Raw genomic sequence first — 19843 nt, forward strand, 5'->3', positions numbered from 1 at the left:
ATTTATACACCTTCCCCATATTTGGGAGCTACTCTCTTCCCTGATACAACTTTCTGGTTCTTTCTCCAGCCATGACATCATCTCCTCCAGACAGTAATTTTTCCCCAGTTTATTGGATAGGACAGAAAAAGTCTGCTGCTTGATGCCTGCATCGCCAGGAATCGCGGCTTTGAGCAGGTGCTGGGTGGGGCCCCAGACGTGCCTTCAGGACAGCAGGGCGGGCAGGCTGAGCCCTCTGGCCGCAAAGGGCAGCTGGAGGAGCATGGGCTGGGAACCGGAGCGGGTGGAGGATGGGAGATTGAAGAGGATCTGGGATTAGAGTGGAGTGAGGCATCATCTCTGCCACAAAATTGAAGGGGGTCCTAGGGGAGATAGCATAAAGACTCCCATGCAAGAAAAAGGAGAAGAAGGAGGAAAAGGAGAAGAACAACCACCTAAGGGGATGCAAAACACTTAGGGGTCAAGATAGCAATTTAATGCACTGTGGAAATAAATAAATAAATGCTGGGGACACAGCATTGTGCACGAGATCTCTGGTTTAGTCCCTGGGGACACAGCATTATGCATGAGATCTCTGGTTCAGTCCCTGGGGACACAGCATTGCACACGAGATCTCTGGTTCAGTCCCTGGGGACACAGCATTGCACACGAGATCTCTGGTTCAGTCCCTGGCAGCACATGTGCTACAGTGATGTCTGGTTTTCTTTCTCTCCTCCTACCTCTCATTAACACCTAAATGAAATCTAAAAAGCTAAAATGTACATACAAGTTTCTGTTCTTGTACATACAAGTACTGTTCTGTCCATGGGGTGTTATATTTATGACTCTCATTCTGTCTAGAGGGAAGGGAAAATGGCTGCTGGGAGCAGTAAGGTCATGCAAGCACTGAGCCCCAGAGATAAGCCTGCTGGTAACAAAACAAAAACAAACAAACAAACTCCAGATAGTGGTGCATCTAGTTGAGCACATATATTACAGTGTGTAAGAACCCAGGTTCAAGCCCTCAGTCCCCACCTGTGAGAAAGGAAGCTTCACAAGTGGTGAAGCAGGTCTGCAGATGTCTGTCTTTCCTCCTCTCTGTCCTTCCCTCCTCTCTCCATTTCTCTCTGTCCTATCCAACAACAATGACATCAATAACAACAATAACTACAACAATGAAACAACAATAACAACAAAAAGGAAATAAATAAATATAAAAAATATCTTAAAAATTAAATTTAAAAAGGACTGGGTGGGGGCACATCCAGTTGAACCTACACATTACCACACACAAGGACCCAGGTTCAAGCCCCTGGTCCCCACCTGCAGGGAGGAAGCTTCACAAGCTACTGGTATTTCTCTTTCTCTCTCCCTCACTACCTTACCCTTCACTCTCAATTTCTCTCTGTCTCTATCAATGAATAAATAAATAATAAATAAAGCTTTTTTATTACTGCCCAATTTATCAGCTAATTATTTTTTCTTATAAACTCCAGTCCTAGTTATGTGTAATTGATTCTGTATCTTACCCCGATTCCTGTAGGCAAAAATACAAGACAACTTCTAGATCTATCTGATTTTTTTAATTTATTTTTAAAATATTTATTTATTCCCTTTTGTTGCCCTTGTTTTATTGTTGTGGTTATTGTTGTTGTTATCGCTGTCATTGTTATTGGATAGGACAGAGAGAAATGGAGAGAGGAGGGGAAGACAGAGAGGGGGAGAGAAAGATAGACACCTGCAGACCTGCTTCACCGCCTGTGAAGCAACTCCCCTGCAGGTGGGGACTGGGGGGCTTGAACCGGGATCCTTACACTGGTCCTTGCGCTTTGCGCCACGTGTGCTTAACCCGCTGCGCCACCGCCAGACTCCCCTATCTGATTTTATTTATGTTTTATCGCCACCATGGTTATCGCTGGGCTTCAATGCCCAGCCAGTCTATCTTGGCGTTACTCTTGATCGCACTCTGTCATTTCACAAACATCTCATAAAAACTGCAGCAAAGGTGGGCGCGAGGAATAACATCATTGCAAGACTGGCCAGCTCCTCATGGGGCGCGAGTGCTTCCACACTGCGATCATCATCTCTGGCATTATGCTATTCCACTGCAGAATACTGTGTCCCAGTATGGTTCCGTAGCCCCCATGTCCACTTGGTCGATTCCAAATTATATTCCTCCATGAGGATAATTTCTGGAACCATCCGTTCCACCCCAGTTCCATGGCTGCCAGTTCTTAGCAACATCGCCCCATCAGATATTCGTTGGGATGCGGCATCATCTAAGTTCATTTCCCACGTCTACGCTCGACCGGACCTGCCAATATACGCGGATATCTTCGCCCACCCTGTTCAACGCTTGACGTCTCGTCACCCAATCTGGTCCCCTATGCCTACACTGAACTTCTCTGTTCCAGTCTCTTGGAAACAGAGTTGGCAGTCAGCTGAGGTCAAGAACAAACACCTCATCACAGACCCCTGCAAGCGTCAACCCAGCTTTGACCTAGCACGTTATGACTGGGCCCTCCTCCATCGCTATCGAACAGGCCATGGCCGGTGCGCCGCTATGTTCCACCGCTGGGGAGCCAGAGACGACCCGAACTGCCCCTGCGGCTCTAGACAGACTATGACCCACATAGTCAACAACTGCCACCTCTCCAGATTCAAAGGAGGTCTCGAAACTTTACATCAGGCTCAACCTGATGCTGTTGACTGGCTACGGAAGAAGGGCAAACGCTAGAAGAAGAAGAATGCCTGCACAATGAATCCTGCTCCCAGCGGCCATTCTTCCCACCCTCCCTTCACCCTGTTTTTATCTGATAGAACAGAGGGAAATTGAGGAGAAGAGAAGAGACTTACAGACCTGATTCACAGTTGTGAAGATTACCCTCCTGTAAGTTGGAAGCTGGGCCTTGAACCCAGGTCCTTGCACATGGTAACTAGTGTGTTAACCTGGGTGAACCCAGGTCCTTGCACATGGTAACTAGTGTGTTAACCTGGGTGCACAATCGCCTGCCTCACTCCCCCCCCCCATTTTATCTTATTTTTTAACCAGAGCACTGCTCAGTTCTGGCTTATGGTGGAGCTGGGGATTGGCCCTGGAATCTTAAAGCCTCAGACAAGTCTTCTGCAGAACCATTATGCTGTCTCCAGCCCACGATTTCTTCCTATGAAGGAGCTGCCATACACACAGGCACACACACACATCTGGGAATCAACACTGAATTCACTGTTCTCGGGAGGTGAAAATCAAGCTTGCATAATTAGGCCAGTTAGGTTTGGCTCATTATGCTTTGCATGTATTCGACTCCCTTTGAGCCCAATCCCCACTGCACTGAAGAAAGCTTGGATGCTGTGATGTTTTTCACTCTGCCTCTAACAGACAAACAAATAAACAAAACCAAGGCTGGATTCATTCACCCTGGACTACAGACTCTGTTGCCTTGAGTGTAACACCACTACTTGTTCTTTACTCTGCATCAGAGTACAATGAGTAAAATCTACTTTACGGTGTCTTGTTTGTAAATATTTGTCAGGTTCTAAAAAATTGGGGGGGGGGGCTGCGGTGGCGCAGCCAGTAGAGTGCACACATTACCATGAGCAAAGACCTGGGTTCAAGCCCCCCGGTCTCCACTTGAAGAAGAACAGGCTATAAGGGGTCTCTCCTTCTGTCCTCCTCCTTAGGTCTCCCCTCAACTTCTCTCTGTCTTCCCAAATAAAATAATAATTGTTGTATGTTCAAATTCAACTCGGGGCAGGGGAGATAGCATAATGCTTATGCAGAGACTTTAAGGTCCCAGGTTCAATTCCCAGCTCCACCATAAACCAGAACTGAGCAGTGTTCTGGCGTGTGTGTGTGTGTGTGTGTGTGTGTGTGTGTGTGTGTGTGTGTGTATTCTCTCACTAAAATAAGTAAGATTCAACTATGGATATACATTAAACAAAAATAAATGGAAGTCATTTTTCTCCCACAAGAGGAGAGAGGGAGGAAAAAGAGAAGAGACAAGACAGGACAGCCACTTAGTGATTGACAGGACAGCCCGGCTGCTCCCCGGTGCAGGGGCGCCGGTGGTGCTTCCGAAGCTGAGAGCTGCGTCCCAAGCAGTCGCCGCAGCAGGAGGCACCCCGGGTCCTTGGGGCGGGGGTTCAGCACCCCGAGTGGGAGCAATGGTGTGGGAGGAGGTTGGAGCTGAGGCTGCAGCCACTGGCCAAGCCCGACCTGGGCGCGTCGGGAGCTTCGGTCACTCGCGACAACAATGGATCTAGTCGCTGCCGCGATGGGGAGCGGGGCCCGCTGGCGGGCGGCGAGGAGGGCCTGCAGCACCGGGCGATCGAAGGCGCCGGCCGCTCAGAGTCCCGGGAGGGGCTGCCCAGGACCCGCGGAGTCTGGCGCGGACTACAAGTCCCAGAATGCACCGCACGCGCCCCGGGGACTCGCACACTTCTTAGCTAACCATTATCCTCCACCGCCCTCCACGACCGTGCAAGAGCCGCCTACTGGGCTCAAGAACTACAACTCCCGCCCTGCCCCTTAGGCCCGCGGTATTTAAGGAGCGTCCGCGAGGCGGGGCCCCACCTCGCCTCCTCCCAGTTCCGCTCCCCCGGACGGGTGGTGCGGAGAGGGGCGGAGCCGGAGGCCTGAACCAAGATGGCGGCTGCGAAACCGACCCCCACGGACTCGCTCTCGTTCTGCCTCGCGCAGCTGACGGAGGCGGCCGGGGAGGGTCTGGGTGGGGGCAAGGACCCGGCTGCTAGCGAGACACCCTTGGGCCGTGCGCTCTTAGCTCTCCGCACGCGCCACGTCAAGGCAACAGGGGGAATCGAGCGCTTCCGGGCACGGGGCGGACTCCGCCCCCTTCTCGCGCTGCTGCGGCGAGCGGCGGCGACGGGCCCCGCCCCACTCCAGGCCGGCGCTGGCTCCGCCCCTTCGCCTGAGGAGGGGGCGGTGGTGGGCCCTGCCCCCGCCCCGGTTCCTTCTGCGGCTGCGTCTTCGCCGCCAGCGCGCCTGCGCAAGACGCTGGATCTGGCTCTGAGCATTTTAGCCAACTGCTGTACCGAGGGGGCGTGTCGGGCCGAAGTGCGCAGACTCGGAGGCATTTTCGCCTTGGGTAAGTGCCCCGCCCGCTTTTCCTAGAAGGAGTCCACCTCCAGCTGCGGGCAGTCAGCCTGGGCGGAGTCTTGAGTTCTTTGTGTTACAGCCTGGGAAAACTAGCTTTGTGACTTTGGTGTGTAACAGAGAACCCCGAGTCTCACGCTGTCACCCCCGGTGGTCTTACCGATGTTCTTTTTTTCTTTTTTTGACAGAACAGAGAAATTGAGAGGGGAAGGGAAGATAGGGAGAAAGAGAGACACCTGTTAAGCTGCCCTCCTGCAGGTGGGGCCGGGGGCTCAACCAAGTGCGCCACGAGCCGGCCCCCGCTCTCTTTCTTGATTATTGTAGGTGGTCGTAGCCCTCCCAGACTGAATAGTCAAAGCCATGGTCTGAGTATGGGTTGTTTGGCACCTCCCTCACATCTGGCTGGATGGAGGCCAAAGTGTCTTTATTTACTTGTTTATAAACAGCACTGCTCAACTCTGGCTGGGGATTGAATCTGGGACCTTGGAGCCATGGGCATAAAAGTAATTTCATTATATTCATTATGCTATCTCCCTGGACCTCAACGTGTTATTTGATGACTTTATTTTAAAAAAATTTTTTTGACATTTTTTTTTTATTAAAGAAAGGATTAATTAACAAAACCATAGGGTAGGAGGGGTACAACTCCACAGAATTCCCGCCACCCAATCTCCATAACCCACCCCCTCCCCTGATAGCTTTCCCATTCTCTATCCCTCTGGGAGCATGGACCCAGGGTCATTGAGGGTTGCAGAAGGTAGAAGGTCTGGCTTCTGTAATTGCTTCCCCGCTGAACATGGGCGTTGACTGGTCGGTCCATACTCCCAGTCTGCCTCTCTCTTTCCCTAGTAGGATGGGTCTCTGGGGAAGCTGAGCTCCAGGACACATTGGTGGTGTCTTCAATCCAGGGAAGTCTGGCCGGCATCCTGATGACACCTGGAACCTGGTGACTGAAAAGAGAGTTAACATACAAAGCCAAACAAATTGTTGAGCAATCATGGACCCAAAGCTTGGAAAAGTGGAGAGGAAGTATTAGGGAGGTACTCACTGCAAACTCTAGTATACTTCTGCTTTCTTACTTTGGTGCCGTACTCCAAACTCAGTCAATTTCTGCTTTGCGTTTCTACTTCTTCTTTTTTTTTTTTACATGCATAACATTCCCCAGATTCCCATTTAGCAATACAACCCCCACTATTTCATTCATCATTTTTCATGGACCTGTATTCTCCCCACCCACCCACCCACCCCAGAGTCTTTTACTTTGGTGTAATACTCCAATTCCATTTCAGGTTCGACTTGTGTTTTCTTTTCTAATCTTGTTTTTCAACTTCGGCCTGAGAGTGAGATCATCCCATATTCATCCTTCTGTTTCTGACTTATTTCACTCAACATGATTTTTTCAAGGTCCATCCAAGATCGGCTGAAAACGGTGAAGTCACCATTTTTTACAGCTGAGTAGTATTCCATTGTGTATATATACCACAACTTGCTCAGCCACTCATCTGTTGTTGGACACCTGGGTTGTTTCCAGGTTTTGGCTATTACAAATTGTGCTGCCAAGAACATATGTGTACACAGATCTTTTTGGATGGATGTGTTGGGTTCCTTAGGATATATCCCCAGGAGGGGAATTGCAGGGTCATAGGGTAGGTCCATTTCTAGCCTTCTGAGAGTTCTCCAGACTGTTCTCCACAGAGGTTGGACCAATTGACATTCCCACCAGCAGTGCAGGAGGGTTCCTTTGACCCCTAAAAAAAATTTTTTTTTTATTAATACAAGATAGAAAAGGAGAGAGAACCAGAGCATCACTCTGGCACATGAGGTGCTGGAGATCGAACGCAAGACCTCATGTTTCCAAGTACAGCGCCATACTCATTGTGCTACCTCCCAGGCCCTGGTGGCTGTTTGTTGTTTCTTACCCTCCGATTATGATGTCCTGACAGACAGACACAACGTGCCTAAGGTCCCAGCCCCATGCAACGCTCCGTTTGATGAACCGGAAGTCGGAAGGTGTAATCACTTAAGAAAGTGGGTTCTCCGGGTCAGCTCCCTCAGTCTGGATTCCTTGTACAATGGAATAGAGAGCAAGCTCATAGACTCACAGTAGGGAGGCCATGAAATCAAAATTAAAAGTGCATATGCATCAAGCAGAAGCTGGCTACTTCGAGTTATTAAAAAAAAAATAGCACAGTAGAACGAATGCCAGCTTCAGATGCAAGCCTTCCTGTTATAAATTCCTATTTTAAATTGGCGCCTCCTGGTGGCAACACTAGGAACAGTTTGCAATCCTGGCCTACCTGCTCTGAAATTATATGCCTGCTTTGATGAAATCTTTAAAAAAAACTAGTGGTCGGGGAGCTGATGCAGTGGATGAAGCGTTAGATTCTCAAGCATAAGGTCCTGAGTTCAATTTCCTGACAGCACATGTACCAGAGTGATGTCTGGTTCTTTCTCTCTCTTATCTTCATGAATAAATAACAATCTTTTAAAAAGTCTTTTAAAAAATTAAATGTTGTATTTGTTTATTTAGGAAAGAGGTAGAGAGAAATTGAGGGGGGAAGGGGAGATAGGGAAGGATAGAAATAGACACCTGGGAGTCTGGCGGTAGCCCAGCGGGTTAAGCGCACGTGGTGCGAAGTGCACGGACCAGCTCAAGGATCCCAGTTCCAGCCTCCAGCTCCCCACCTGCAGGGGGGGTCGCTTCACAGGCTTCTTCTTCTAGCGTTTGCCCTTCTTCCGTAGCCAGTCAACAGCGTCAGGTTGAGCCTGATGTCAAGTTTCGAGACCTCCTTTGAATCTGGAGAGGTGGCAGTCGTTGACTATGTGGGTCATAGTCTGTCTGTAGCCGCAGGGGCAGTTCGGGTCGTCTCTGGCTCCCCAGCGATGGAACATAGCGGCGCACCGGCCATGGCCTGTTCGATAGCGATGGAGGAGGGCCCAGTCATAACGTGCTAGGTCAAAGCCGGGTTGACGCTTGCAGGGATCTGTGATGAGGTGTTTGTTCTTTACCTCAGCTAACTGCCAACTCTGTTTCCAAGAGACTGGAACAGAGAAGTTCAGTGTAGGCGTAGGGGACCAGATTGGGTGACGAGACGTCAAGCGTTGAACAGGGTGGGCGAAGATATCCGCGTATATTGGCAGGTCCGGTCGAGCGTAGACGTGGGAAATGAGCTTAGATGATGCCGCTTCCCGACGAATATCTGATGGGGCGATGTTGCTAAGGACTGGCAGCCATGGAACCGGGGTGGAACGGATGGTTCCAGAAATGATCCTCATGGAGGAATATAATTTGGAATCGACCAAGTGGACATGGGGGCTACGGAACCATACTGGGGCACAGTATTCTGCAGTGGAATAGCATAATGCCAGAGATGATGATCGTAGTGTGGAAGCCCTCGCGCCCCATGAGGAGCTGGCCAGTCTTGCAATGATGTTATTCCTCGCGCCCACCTTTGCTGCAGTTTTTATGAGATGTTCGTAAAATGACAGGGTGCGATCGAGAGTAACGCCAAGATAGACTGGCTGGGCTTCATGCCGGATTCTCGTATCGCCAAGCTGCACATTAAGCTCACGCGAGGCCGAGGCATGGTGTAGATGGAAAACAGATGATACCGTTTTTGCAGTGCTAGGAATTAGTCGCCATTTTTTACAGTAATCAGATATCAGAGACATGTCTTTCGTGTTTCCTCGAGGATGTCGAACAGCAGGTCTGCAGGTGTCTGTCTTTCTCTCTTCCTCTGTCTTTCCCTCCTCTCTCCATTTCTCTCTGTACTATCCAATAACCACAACATCAGTAACAACAACAATAAAAAAACAGCAAGAGCAACAAAAGGGAAAATAAATAAGTAAATAGAAATTTTTTTTAAAAAAATTTTAAAAAGAAAAAAAAAGAAATAGACACCTACAGCACTGCTTTACCACTTGTGGTGAATCTGGTTCCTTGTGAACTGTAATGTGTCCGTGCACCCTGGTGAGTCACTGCCTGGCCCCTGTTATATATAATATATGCATTGGTGTGTTTTTGTTTGCATAAAATGCACGTGAGCCATAATGTGATTTTTTTTCTTTTAAGATTTTATTTATTCAATAATAAGAGAAGAAAGAGAAAGGGAACCAGACATGTGGTATATGTGCTGCTGGGGATCAAAATCAGGACTTCTGGCTTGAGAGTCTAATGCTTTCTCCACTGAACCACCACCTAGACCACATATAATTTTTTTTAAGCACTTGTGCCATTTCATTGCTCTGCATCTTAGCCTAGAAACATATGTTTGTAAGGGACTCTGGCCTATTAGTCAGCCCTTAATCAATTATAGGGTTTGTTATCACTGTCCAACCTCTATCTTTTAGTCATTCTCCTGCATTTCATTATTACTATTATTATTATTATTATTTTATGAGAGCACTGCTCATAAAAACTGCCTTTTGGTAGTTCTGGGGATTGAACTGGGAACTTGAAGCCTCAGACACGAATCTATTTGCATTTGCTGTCTCCCTCACCCTCTTCTGCATTTTAATTACTTCTGAATCCATGCACTTGTTCCTCTTCTTACAGTGTGTGCTGAGACTGTTACCCCTCTGGTGCCCTCTGCTGGTAGCTCGGTTCAAGCTGTTGTCCTTTCTCCGCAGGATTGTTGACACAGCCTTCCTTGCTACCACCACTTTGTGATTTCTTTTCTGTAATCTATTCTCCCCATAGCTACCAGATTGTATCCTGTCCCTCCCATTCTGAAACACTTCGGAGGTAGCACAGTGGTTAAGGTGTTGGACTCTCAAGGATGAGGTCCTGAATTTGATCTCTGTTTTGTTTTTTTTTTCCCTCCAGGGTTATTGCTGGGGTTTGATGCTGACACTACAAATCCACTGCTCCTGGGGGCCATTTTTTCCCTTTTTTTTTTTAATTGGAAAGGACAGAGAGAAACTGAGAGAGATGGGGAAGACAGAAGGGCAGAAAAAGACAGACACCTGCAGGCCTGCTTCACCCCTTGTGAAGGGACCCCCTTGTGAAGCGACTGCCCTCAGATGGGGAGCTGGGGGCTTGAACTGGGATCCTTGGGTAGGTCGTTGTAATTCGTACTGTGTGCACTTAACCTGGTGCACCACTGCCTGGCTCCTTGAGTTTGATCTTTGATGGATGTTCTGTTTTTCTCTCTCCGTCTCTCAGTAGTAAATAAATTAAGAAAGAGCAAGCACTACATGTGTGGCCCGCAGTGCGCTCCTATTAAAGCCTTGACCCCTTGGCCTGGCCTTCCATGAAGTCACTGTACAGGTCTCACCTCTGGGAGCTCTCAGACTGCCCTCAAGTTTGAAATACCCTTAGCGGACTGGGGAGATAGTGTACAAGGCTTTCACACCTGAGGCTCCAAGGTCCCAGCATCGCCATAAGCCAGAGCTGAGCAGTGCTCAGGTTAAGATTATTAAAAGAAATGAAGGAAGGCCCCTTGCACCTTCATTCGCCATCTTTCTAGCACATCCCCCCATGTTTTGTTTTTTTTCTGGAGGCTTCCCTGGCCCTCCCACCTTCCCAAAGTGATGAATGAGACAAGAAGCCAAACTCTCTTGCAGTGACCATTCTGCAGTGCGTGAAGACAGACAGTATCCAGAACCGCACCGCCCGCGCCCTGGGGAACTTGGCCATGGAGCCGGAGAGCTGCGGGGACATCCACTCTGCGGGTGAGAAGGCTGTGCGGGGGCCGGGCCCCGGGGCGGGGAGAGCCCTGCGTGCCCGCCGCGCTCACCCTGTCCCCCTCCCTCTGCAGGTGCGGTGCCCCTGCTGGTGGAGAGCCTGAGCGCCTGCCAGGACTCGCAGTGCCGACAGAGCGTGGTCCGCGCGCTGCGCAACCTGGCCGACTCGCCGCAGCACCGCCTGGCGCTGGCGCAGAAGGGCGCGGTGCGCCCCCTGGCGGAGCTGCTGGCCGCCGCCCCCGACCCCGCGCTCACGCTGGCGCTCGTGCGCGCCCTGCAGGAGCTGAGCCGCGGCTGCTCTCGCGCCTGTGCGGAGCAACTGAGCCTGGGCGGCGGCCTGGGCCCCCTGGTCGGCCTGGCCGCGCATCCCAAGAGGGCGGTCCGCGAGGCGGCCATCCTCACCCTCGCCAACCTGTGCGCCCAGGGCCTGGTGCGGCCGGCGCTCGGCAACGCGGGCGGCGTGGAGGTGCTGCTGGGCGAGCTGCGGCGGCGCCGGGGGCCGGGGGGCACCGGGCCGGCCCCGCAGCAGCCCCTGGTGCGCGCCGTGTGCCTCCTGTGCCGCGAGGCCATCAACCGCGCGCGGCTCCGCGAGGCCGGCGGCCTGGAGCTGCTGATGGCGCTGCTGCGGGACCCGCGGGCCAGCCCCTGGCACCCCCGCGTGGTGGCCGCCCTCGTGGGCTTCCTGTACGACGCGGGGGCCCTGAGCCGCCTGCAGGCGCTGGGGCTGGTGCCGCTGCTGGCCGCGCAGCTGTGCGGGGAGGCGGGCGAGGAGGAGGAGGAAGGCCGCGAGGCCGCCTCCTGGGACTTCCCCGAGGAGCGGACCCCCGAGCGCGCCGAGGCCGGCAGCTTCCGAAGCCTCCGGTGAGTCGCTGTTGGGTCGGGGGTGGGAGGCTGCCCTGGCGCTCCTACCACCCTCAGCAGCCCCCTCCCCTTCTGGCTCAGCAAGAATTTTCTTTTGCTTCTAAAAGTCTTTTTTTTTGGGGGGGTGTAATTATTTTATTTATTTTATTACTTATTGGATAGAGAAATTGATGGTGGAGCACCCGGTTAAGCGCACATAGTACTAAGCACAAGGACCGGGGTTCGAGCCCCCGCTCCTCACCTGCAGGGGGGAGACACTTCACAAGTGGAGAAGCAGGTCTCTCTCCCTCTCTGTCTCCCCCTCCTCCCAATTTCTCTCTGTCCTATCCAATAAGCTGGAGGGAGGGGGAATGGTTACCAGGAGTAGTGGAGTGCCAGCGACAGGAGGCAAAGGAAAAGGAGAAGAAACCGAGAAATAAAGAGAATGGTGAGATAGAGAGGGAGAACGGAGAAAGACGCCTGCAGACCTGCTTCACTGCTTATGAAGCTTTTTCCCTGCAGATGGGGACTGGGGTTCTTGAATCCAAGTCCTTGCAAATTGTAACGTGCGCTTAACCGGGTGCACCAATACCTAGTCCCTCTAAAAGTCTTTTTATTGAAAATGTCTTAACACACAAATAAGTAGAATAGTACAATAATGCCCTGCTCTGAACAGTTAGAAACTCACACCTTTTTTGCTTCACTTACGACACCTCCTCATGCCCACTCAAACTATTTTGAGACATATGTCGCAAATAGATTATTTCATTTATAAGCATCCCATTTTGTAATTTGAAAAGATAAGAAGGAGTCTTAAACCAAGCATAAATTGCCTGCCAGAATTAGCAAACCTAAAAATAATTTACAGCCATTTCCTAGCACCCTGAAATTTCTCTGCATGTTGTCACTCTATGTTGTACTTTTAGTTAATTTGTATCCACTACGATATAGGTTTACAGATTACATTTTTTCATCCTTAGGTATTTTTTAACTTCTTCATCTTCATTTATTTTTTTTCTTGCCACCAATGTTAGCACTGGATTTTGGTACCTACTCCACAAATCCCGTGCTCCTGGCAGCCTTTTTAATGAATTAACTACTTATTTATTCTGAAGCGAGACAGAAATTGAAAGGAAAGGGAGAGATGGTGGGGGGAGGATGTGTACTTTACTGGGTGTGTGCCCCCTCCCTGCCCCCTCTTTTGATATAGACCGGCAGAGAGAGAGTGAAAGAGACCACAGTACAGCTTCTTTTGTTGCAGTGGGGGCCTGGCTCGAACCTGGGACACACACATAGCAAAACTCAGTAAGGTCTTTATTGAGTCTGACTCCTGATTCCTTGTTATCCCCCAGATAGGAGCACTTTCCAGGCCCCATTAAACACCTCCTCCCCCCTGGGTCCCTCTTGGATCCTGGCTTCACCCCAGCATCCCTGAATCTTAAGGCCCAGCCAGAGTCACTGGAAGGTACTATGTGCCCTGGTTGTGATGGCATGCTCTGAAGCCTGAGTTCTTAGAAAGATTCATTTATGACAGAGAGAACCAGGGTTCCCCCCGCCTCTGGCCCCACACGGGAGCACCATGCGTGAGGAAAAGCTTCGCAGGCACCGGAGTTGTGCTGTGGTGGTTCTCCTCCTCTCTCCCTGTTTCTCTCTGCCATTGCCCGCCAGGACAGGTGCTATCATCCAGGTATAGAGCCGTGAAGACGGGGAAGAAACATTTTTAAAAAATATTTTCATATTTATTTATTTACTTATTCTCTTTTGTTGCAGTTATTGTTGTAGTTATTGTTGTTATTGATGTTGTTGTTGGGTAGGACAGAGAGAAGTGGAGAGAGGAGGGGAAGATGAGAGGGAGAGAAAGACAGACACCTGCAGACCTGCTTCACCGCTTGTGAGGCAACTCCCCTGCAGGTGGGGAGCCAGGGGCTCGAACCGGGATCCTTACACCGGTCTTTGTGCTTGGCACCACCTGCGCTTAACCCACTGTGCTACCACCTGACCTCCTGGAAAAAAAACATTTTTACCCCCTTGTGAACTCTCTGACTTGCTCTCCACCACTGACCCTGGGATTCATTCATTTATTCATTTTTGCCACCACGGTTATCACTGGGGCTGAGGCTCATTGCCTGCACTATAAGTCCACCTTTACGAGCATCCTTTCTCTTTCCCATTTGTCTTTCTTTTTCATAAAGGGTAAGAGAAAAAAGAGACAGAGATAAAGAGAGACACCTGCAGAACTGCGGCACCACTTGGGAAACTGCCCCCTGCAGGTGGGGGCCAGGGGCTCAAGCCTGGGTCTCCCAGTGAGCCCCCTCATCCAACACGTTTGGCTTGAGTTTTTTCTTTTCTCTTTATAATTTATTCACTTGTTTATTTATCGGATAGAGACAGAGAGAAATTAAGATGGAAGGGAGATAGAGAGATACCTGGCACTTGCTTCATCACTTGTGAAGCTTCCTTCTACAAGTGGGAATCGGGCTTGAACCTTGTGCGAGGTAACATGCACTCAACAAGTGTGCGACCATCTGGTGGCCCAATCTTTTTTTTTTTTCTCTTGAGCCATTTCTTTTATTTGTGATTAGTAGTGGTGAACAAGACTGTAAGATTACAGGGATGATTCCACACTGCACCCACCACCAAAGCTCTGCGTCCACGCCCTCCCAACAGTGAGTGTTCGCCATAGTTTGTGCGCAGTTACTTTTTTGTTTTTTGTGGTTTTTTTGCAAGTTCATATGTGCTGGGCGACAGACGACCAGAGACTCATGACTGAGCTGTACGCAGTATCTCTTCATTCATGTGGAACGCAGCACAATCTAAGCCATCTATCTAAACTAAATTAACTATAATCACAATCCTGTCCTTAAATACGCACACACGCGCACGCACGCCAAGTAGGGTGTAAACAGGATGTGACGTAGAGAGGGTGGAGCGAAAAGTGACTGGTGCAAATCAGAGTGTACTACGAGAGGGGGCGGAGAAAAAAGACGTCATGAACCAGTGGGGATTAAACCAATGCCCTGCAAGCAGGGTGATGCTTAGGTAACAGTGGCTATGTAAATAGAACACAGTGTTAAGCAGGGGGGATTAAACCAATGAAACAGAAGGGTTTTAGAAGCAGACCAACACGTATGCTTCATTTCTCTAGATTCCACGAGTCAAACCATCCCGAAGTCGTCTTTCACCTCCTTACATATTTCGCTAAATGTAATCACCTCCAGTTCTGTCCATTTGCCCCTCTGACTATTCTAGATGGCTTCGGAACAAGGCAGAGGGGGAGCAGGAGGGTTTTCACAGCAGGGCATCCAGGTTCTTGGTTCCCTCCGCCAAGAGCCCTCTTGCTGTCTGCCTGGGTGGGTCCTCACCATCATAGATAAAGCCGCAGCACCATCCTACCAAATGCTAGCGCCTTTGTGGCTTTACCTCATACCACATCAGCCCCAGGCCAGCAAGCTACCTGCTGTCCTTTCTTTCTGTTCCTTCTCCCTAGAAGGCAAACTCCACATGAACGGGGGCCTGGGTTCATGCCTCCTCCCCCAACACCCCAAACAGAGCTTGACACAGCGATTGCTACAGAGCAGGGCACCCCAGCTCCGTTTCCCTCCTGCTCTCCTCCGTTCTAATTCCACCTCCCGCTTCTCCCCCCTCTCAGGTCGTGGCTCATCTCCGAAGGCTATGCGGCAGGCCCAGGGGACATCTCCCCGGACTGGTCCCCGGAGCACTGCCCCACGCCCGAGCCCCCCGAGCCCTGCAGCCTGGCTCCCGGCACCCCCGTGCCTCAGCCCCCGCGCCCCCTGCGCACTCCAGAACGCGGCGCCGCTGCCTCGGAAGAGCCCTGGGGCCGCGAGGGGCCGGCGCTGCTGCTGCTGTCACGCTTCTCTCAAGCCCCGGACCCCAGCAGTGCGCTGGTCACAGGCCCGGCACTATGTGGGCTGCTGGCCTATGTGACCGGCGCCCCGGGGCCCCCCAGCCCGCGGGCACTGCGAATCCTAGCACGACTCACTTGCAACCCTGCCTGCCTGGAGGCCTTCGTGCTGAGCTACGGAGCCGCCCTGCTGCGGGCCTGGCTGGTGCTGGGGGTGGCCCCCGACGACTGGCCGGTGCCCCGTGCCAGGCCCCCTCGCCGCAGCCAGCACCGGGAGCTGGGTATGTATGTCCCAGGCCTCCTGGCACCCCAACCCTCGCCTCTGCCCCCGTGACCCCTGAGTCTGAGCTTACCCAACCCCCCAGACACTTCTGGGCTGTCCAGGAGCAACTACCCAAACATCCAGCCACTGGGTTGAAGAGGAGGGACACCCTTCTCTCCATTGGCAAGGCCCCCAAAGGTCTGCCCCATGCTTAGCCCTTGGAATCCAGATCCTGCCACCCCAGTCTTGATTCTAATGCTTTAGCATTGGGGCGGTGGGGGTTGTGCGAGATAGCTCACCTTCTCAGCTGCCTGTTTTTTTTTTTTTTTTAATATTTATTTATTTACACAAATAAATAAAGACACACTGTGCTTGTCTGCATGTCTCCACTCCTTCTACATGTGGTTCTATTGATTGTCCTGATTAAGTCTCCAGTGGGCACAGTGTCTTCTGAACCCAGGCTCCACCACTTCTGGCACTGCCTGGGGCTGCCGGGCCCTCATGTCCTGTCCACACACTGTGTCAGCCCTCAGGGTCCTGACTCCCTCTTCTGTTCTGGCCCTTGAGCACTGATTCCTGGCCGCCAGGCCCCATCCCTCTGGGCCTGCATTAACTCCCCTCTACCTCCTGAACCTTGCTCTCTTCTTTGCCTCTATCCGCACAAGGTAGAGAGGGAGAGATCAGAGTATCACTCCTACAGATGGGACAGATGGGATGCCAGGATCAAATTGACAACCTCAGGCTCCCAAGTTCAGTGCCCTGCTCGCTACTCCCAGGCCCTGACACCCACCCGACCCTCCTGCCCTGCCCCGCAGGTGAGATGCTGCTTCAGAACCTGACGGTGCAGGCCGAGTCCCCATTCGGAGTGGGCGCCCTCACGCACCTGCTGCTCTCAGGCAGCCCCGAGGACCGCGTGGCCTGCGCGCTGACCCTGCCCTTCATCTGCCGGTGAGTGGGGAGCGGGGAGTAGGGTCAGGCCTGTCCCTGGCTCTTCCCTGCCCGCCTGCTAAGACCCCTTCTCTCCACAGGAAGCCGTCTCTGTGGCGCCGGCTGCTGCTGGACCAGGGGGGCCTCCGGCTCTTGCTGGGGGCTCTGACTCGCCCAGCACCGCACCCTCTCTTCCACTTCTTCGCTGCGGATTCCCTGGCCTGCCTCCAAGCCCTGCTGTCACCCACTGTGGCTGCTGTGACCCCCGTCCTCTCACCCACCACCCCGGAGGACCCAGGCCCCTCTTCCCGCTGCCTCTATGAACCTCTGCTAGGCCCCTCCCCCAGCCCAGCCCCCGACCTTCACTTCCTCCTGGACTCAGGCCTGCGCCTCCCAGCCCAGCGTGCTGCCTCGGCAGAGGCATCCCCCTTCTTCCGAGCCCTGCTGGCTGGCAGCTTCGTGGAAGCCCAGATGGACCTGGTGCCACTTCGAGGCCTGTCCCCTGGTGCTGCCAGGCCAGTCCTGCACCACCTGCATGGCTGCCGGGGCTGTGGGGCCACACTGCAGCCTGTCCCCCCGGTAGGCCAGCCCCTGCTGGGCTCCGAAGCTGAGGAGGCGCTGGAGGCCGCCAGCCGTTTCCTGCTGCCCAGCCTAGAGGAGGAGCTGGAGGACGCCGTGGGCCGCATTCACCTGGGACCCCAGAGCGACCCGGAGTCAGTGGGGGAAGTCTTCCGCCTGGGCCGGCCCCGACTAACCATCCACTGTGCCCGCTGGACTCTGGGGCCCGGGCAGTGCCCCCGGAAGCGGGCACTGGCCCTCGTGGGGCTGGTGGAGACGGCTGGCCAGGAGGCAGGAGCCCTGGTGGAAGCTTTGCTGGCTGTGGTGATGGGAGCTGAATGAGGCGGCCCCAGCCTAGATTGCTGTTAGCCTGGGGGGACCCAGGGGTGAGCTGGCTAGAAGGGAGGAGCGAGTGTGTCAGAGGGCACGAGGACCGAAGGCCGAGCAGGGACCCGAGAGAAGGTAGAGCTGGAGCCGGGGTGGTGGTCCACAAGCTCAGAGTAAGAGAAGCCAAGGCCAGAGAGTGGGCACGGGGGATGGACACAGGACCTCTGAGGTGGCGGCGGGCGGGGGGAGCACTCAGCACACTGGGCACCTGGCCCGGCCCACCCCAGTGTCTGGAGCTGAAATTAAAACTGTGGAGCTAAACCCTAATAAATACTGTCTGGTGTGTTTACTTACCCCTCTCCCACCCCAGCCCCCAGCTTCTTCACATCTCCCTGCTCTCTCCTCTTCCTCCTCTCTTTACCTGAGACGCTTAGCTCTGATTTACAGTGGTGCAGGGAATTGAACCTGGGACTTCAGAGCCTTAGGCATCTCCCCTACCCCCGTCTCTTGTCTCAATCCAGTCCACCCGTGTCATGTCCGGTTTAATAAGTAATTGTGCCCACAGTACTTCCTGGAGCCCCGGATATGGTGGAATTCCCAGGCCTCCCTTGGGCTGTGTGGTTTGGGGCCCCTGGGGAGGTCTTTTTCCTGCTCTTCTGACTTCCTTGCTTTAGAGAGCCATTCGGCTGGACACACCGACCTTGGTCAGGGCTGAGGGGAGGCTGGGTGTTGGAGTGCACACAAGGCTTTGGCATTACTGTTCCCCAGGATTCCCACCCCATATCCAGCCTTCCCTCTGGATCTCTGCATGTCGGCGATCTAGGGTGCTTCTGCTAGTGGCCTTGGGGAAGGTCTGCCCTGTTCCTGGAGTCCCAGGCACTGCCTACTTCAGTAAGTCTGAAGAAAATCAGAGCCCTGGGTTGGTACTCAGGGCAGGATGGCTCCAGGTGCTCTGGGCTCTGGGGCAGGGTGATGGCAGTTGCCTGGACTGAGCCTGACAGCCTCTGGGGAGCTAAGGTTGGTGCTTGATGTCCCTCTGAGTGTTTGGGTCTCTTCCCAAACTCCAAGAGAGCAGCCCAGGAGGTGGTGCAGTGGCTCAAGTGTGGGACCTTAAGAGCATGAGGTCAGGGCCAGGAGATGGCATAGCTGGTTAAGTGCACATATTATATAGTGTGCAAGGACCCAGGTTCAAGCCCCTGGTCCCCACCTGTAGGGGAAAAGCTTCACAAGTTGTGAAGCAGGGCTGCTGGTGTCTCTTTGTTTCCCTTGATTTCCCCCTCCCCTTTCAATTTCTGTCTCTATCCAACAATAAATAAATAGTAATACTCAAGCATGAGGCTCTGAGTTTGATTGCCTGGTCCTTCTGTTACTCTTGTTAAGTCTTTTTAAAAAGAAAAATGGTACCCAGAGAACTTTTTAAAAATGCAATGTCTAGTTTCTTTTTTGCCTCCAGGGTTATTGCTAGGGCTCAGTGTTTACACTATGAATCCACTGCTCCTGGAGGCCATTTTTTCCTATTTTGTTGCCCTTGTTGTTACCATTGCTATTGTTGTTGCTGGATAGGACAGAGAGAAATAGGGGAGGGGGAGATAGACACCTGTAGACCTGCTTCACCTCCTGTGAAACAACCCCCCTGCAGGTGGGGAGCCGGAGGCTCGAATTGGGATCCTTGTGCAGGTCCTTGTGCTTTGGGCCATGTGCGCTTAAACTGGTTACTACCGCCTGGTGCCCTGCATATATACTTTCTGATGGTATTCAACAGAAAGTTGATGGTATTCAACTGAAAGTTTTTTTGTTTTTACCACCAGGCTTAGCTCTGGGACTTGGGGCCTGCACCACTCCACTGTTTCTGATGGCCGTTTGTGATAAGAGGGTGAGAGAGAAGCAGCACTGCTGCTCTGCTTCCTATGGATGGGGACTGGGGTTTTGAACTCGTCTTCACATAAGATGATATGTACCCATCCCAACCTAGTTGTTTTCCTTTACTTTCTTTTTTTATAAGACCTATTAACATCAGGTGGGAGAAAGAGGAGAGAAACCAGAACATCATTCTGGCACATGTAGTGATTGGACTTGAGGGTCCAGTGCTTTATCCACTGTGCCACCCTTTGGCCTCCCAGTTTTTTAAATTTCTTTATTGGGGAATTAATGTTTTACATTCAATAGTAAATATAATAGTTTGTACATGCACAACATTTCCCAGTTTTCCATATAACAATACAGCCCCCACTAGGTCCTCTGTCATCCTTCTTGGACCTGTATTCTCCCCCACCCACCCACCCGAGTCTTT

General features: G+C 52.2%; 1 protein-coding gene across 1 annotated transcript; it reads left to right on the forward strand.

The window, feature by feature from the left end:
• The first annotated feature begins 4597 nt into the window (after positions 1–4597).
• Positions 4598–18836, forward strand: ARMC5 (armadillo repeat containing 5). Its single transcript, XM_060173117.1, has 6 exons — positions 4598–5084; positions 10658–10765; positions 10852–11638; positions 15267–15760; positions 16557–16689; positions 16770–18836. The coding sequence occupies exons 1-6, from the start codon at positions 4625–4627 to the stop codon at positions 17566–17568; spliced, it is 2781 nt and encodes a 926-aa protein (XP_060029100.1). The 5' UTR covers positions 4598–4624; the 3' UTR covers positions 17569–18836.
• The last annotated feature ends 1007 nt before the right edge of the window (positions 18837–19843 follow it).

This window comes from Erinaceus europaeus, chromosome 15, assembly GCF_950295315.1.
Source record: "Erinaceus europaeus chromosome 15, mEriEur2.1, whole genome shotgun sequence".
Lineage (NCBI taxonomy): Eukaryota > Metazoa > Chordata > Mammalia > Eulipotyphla > Erinaceidae > Erinaceus > Erinaceus europaeus.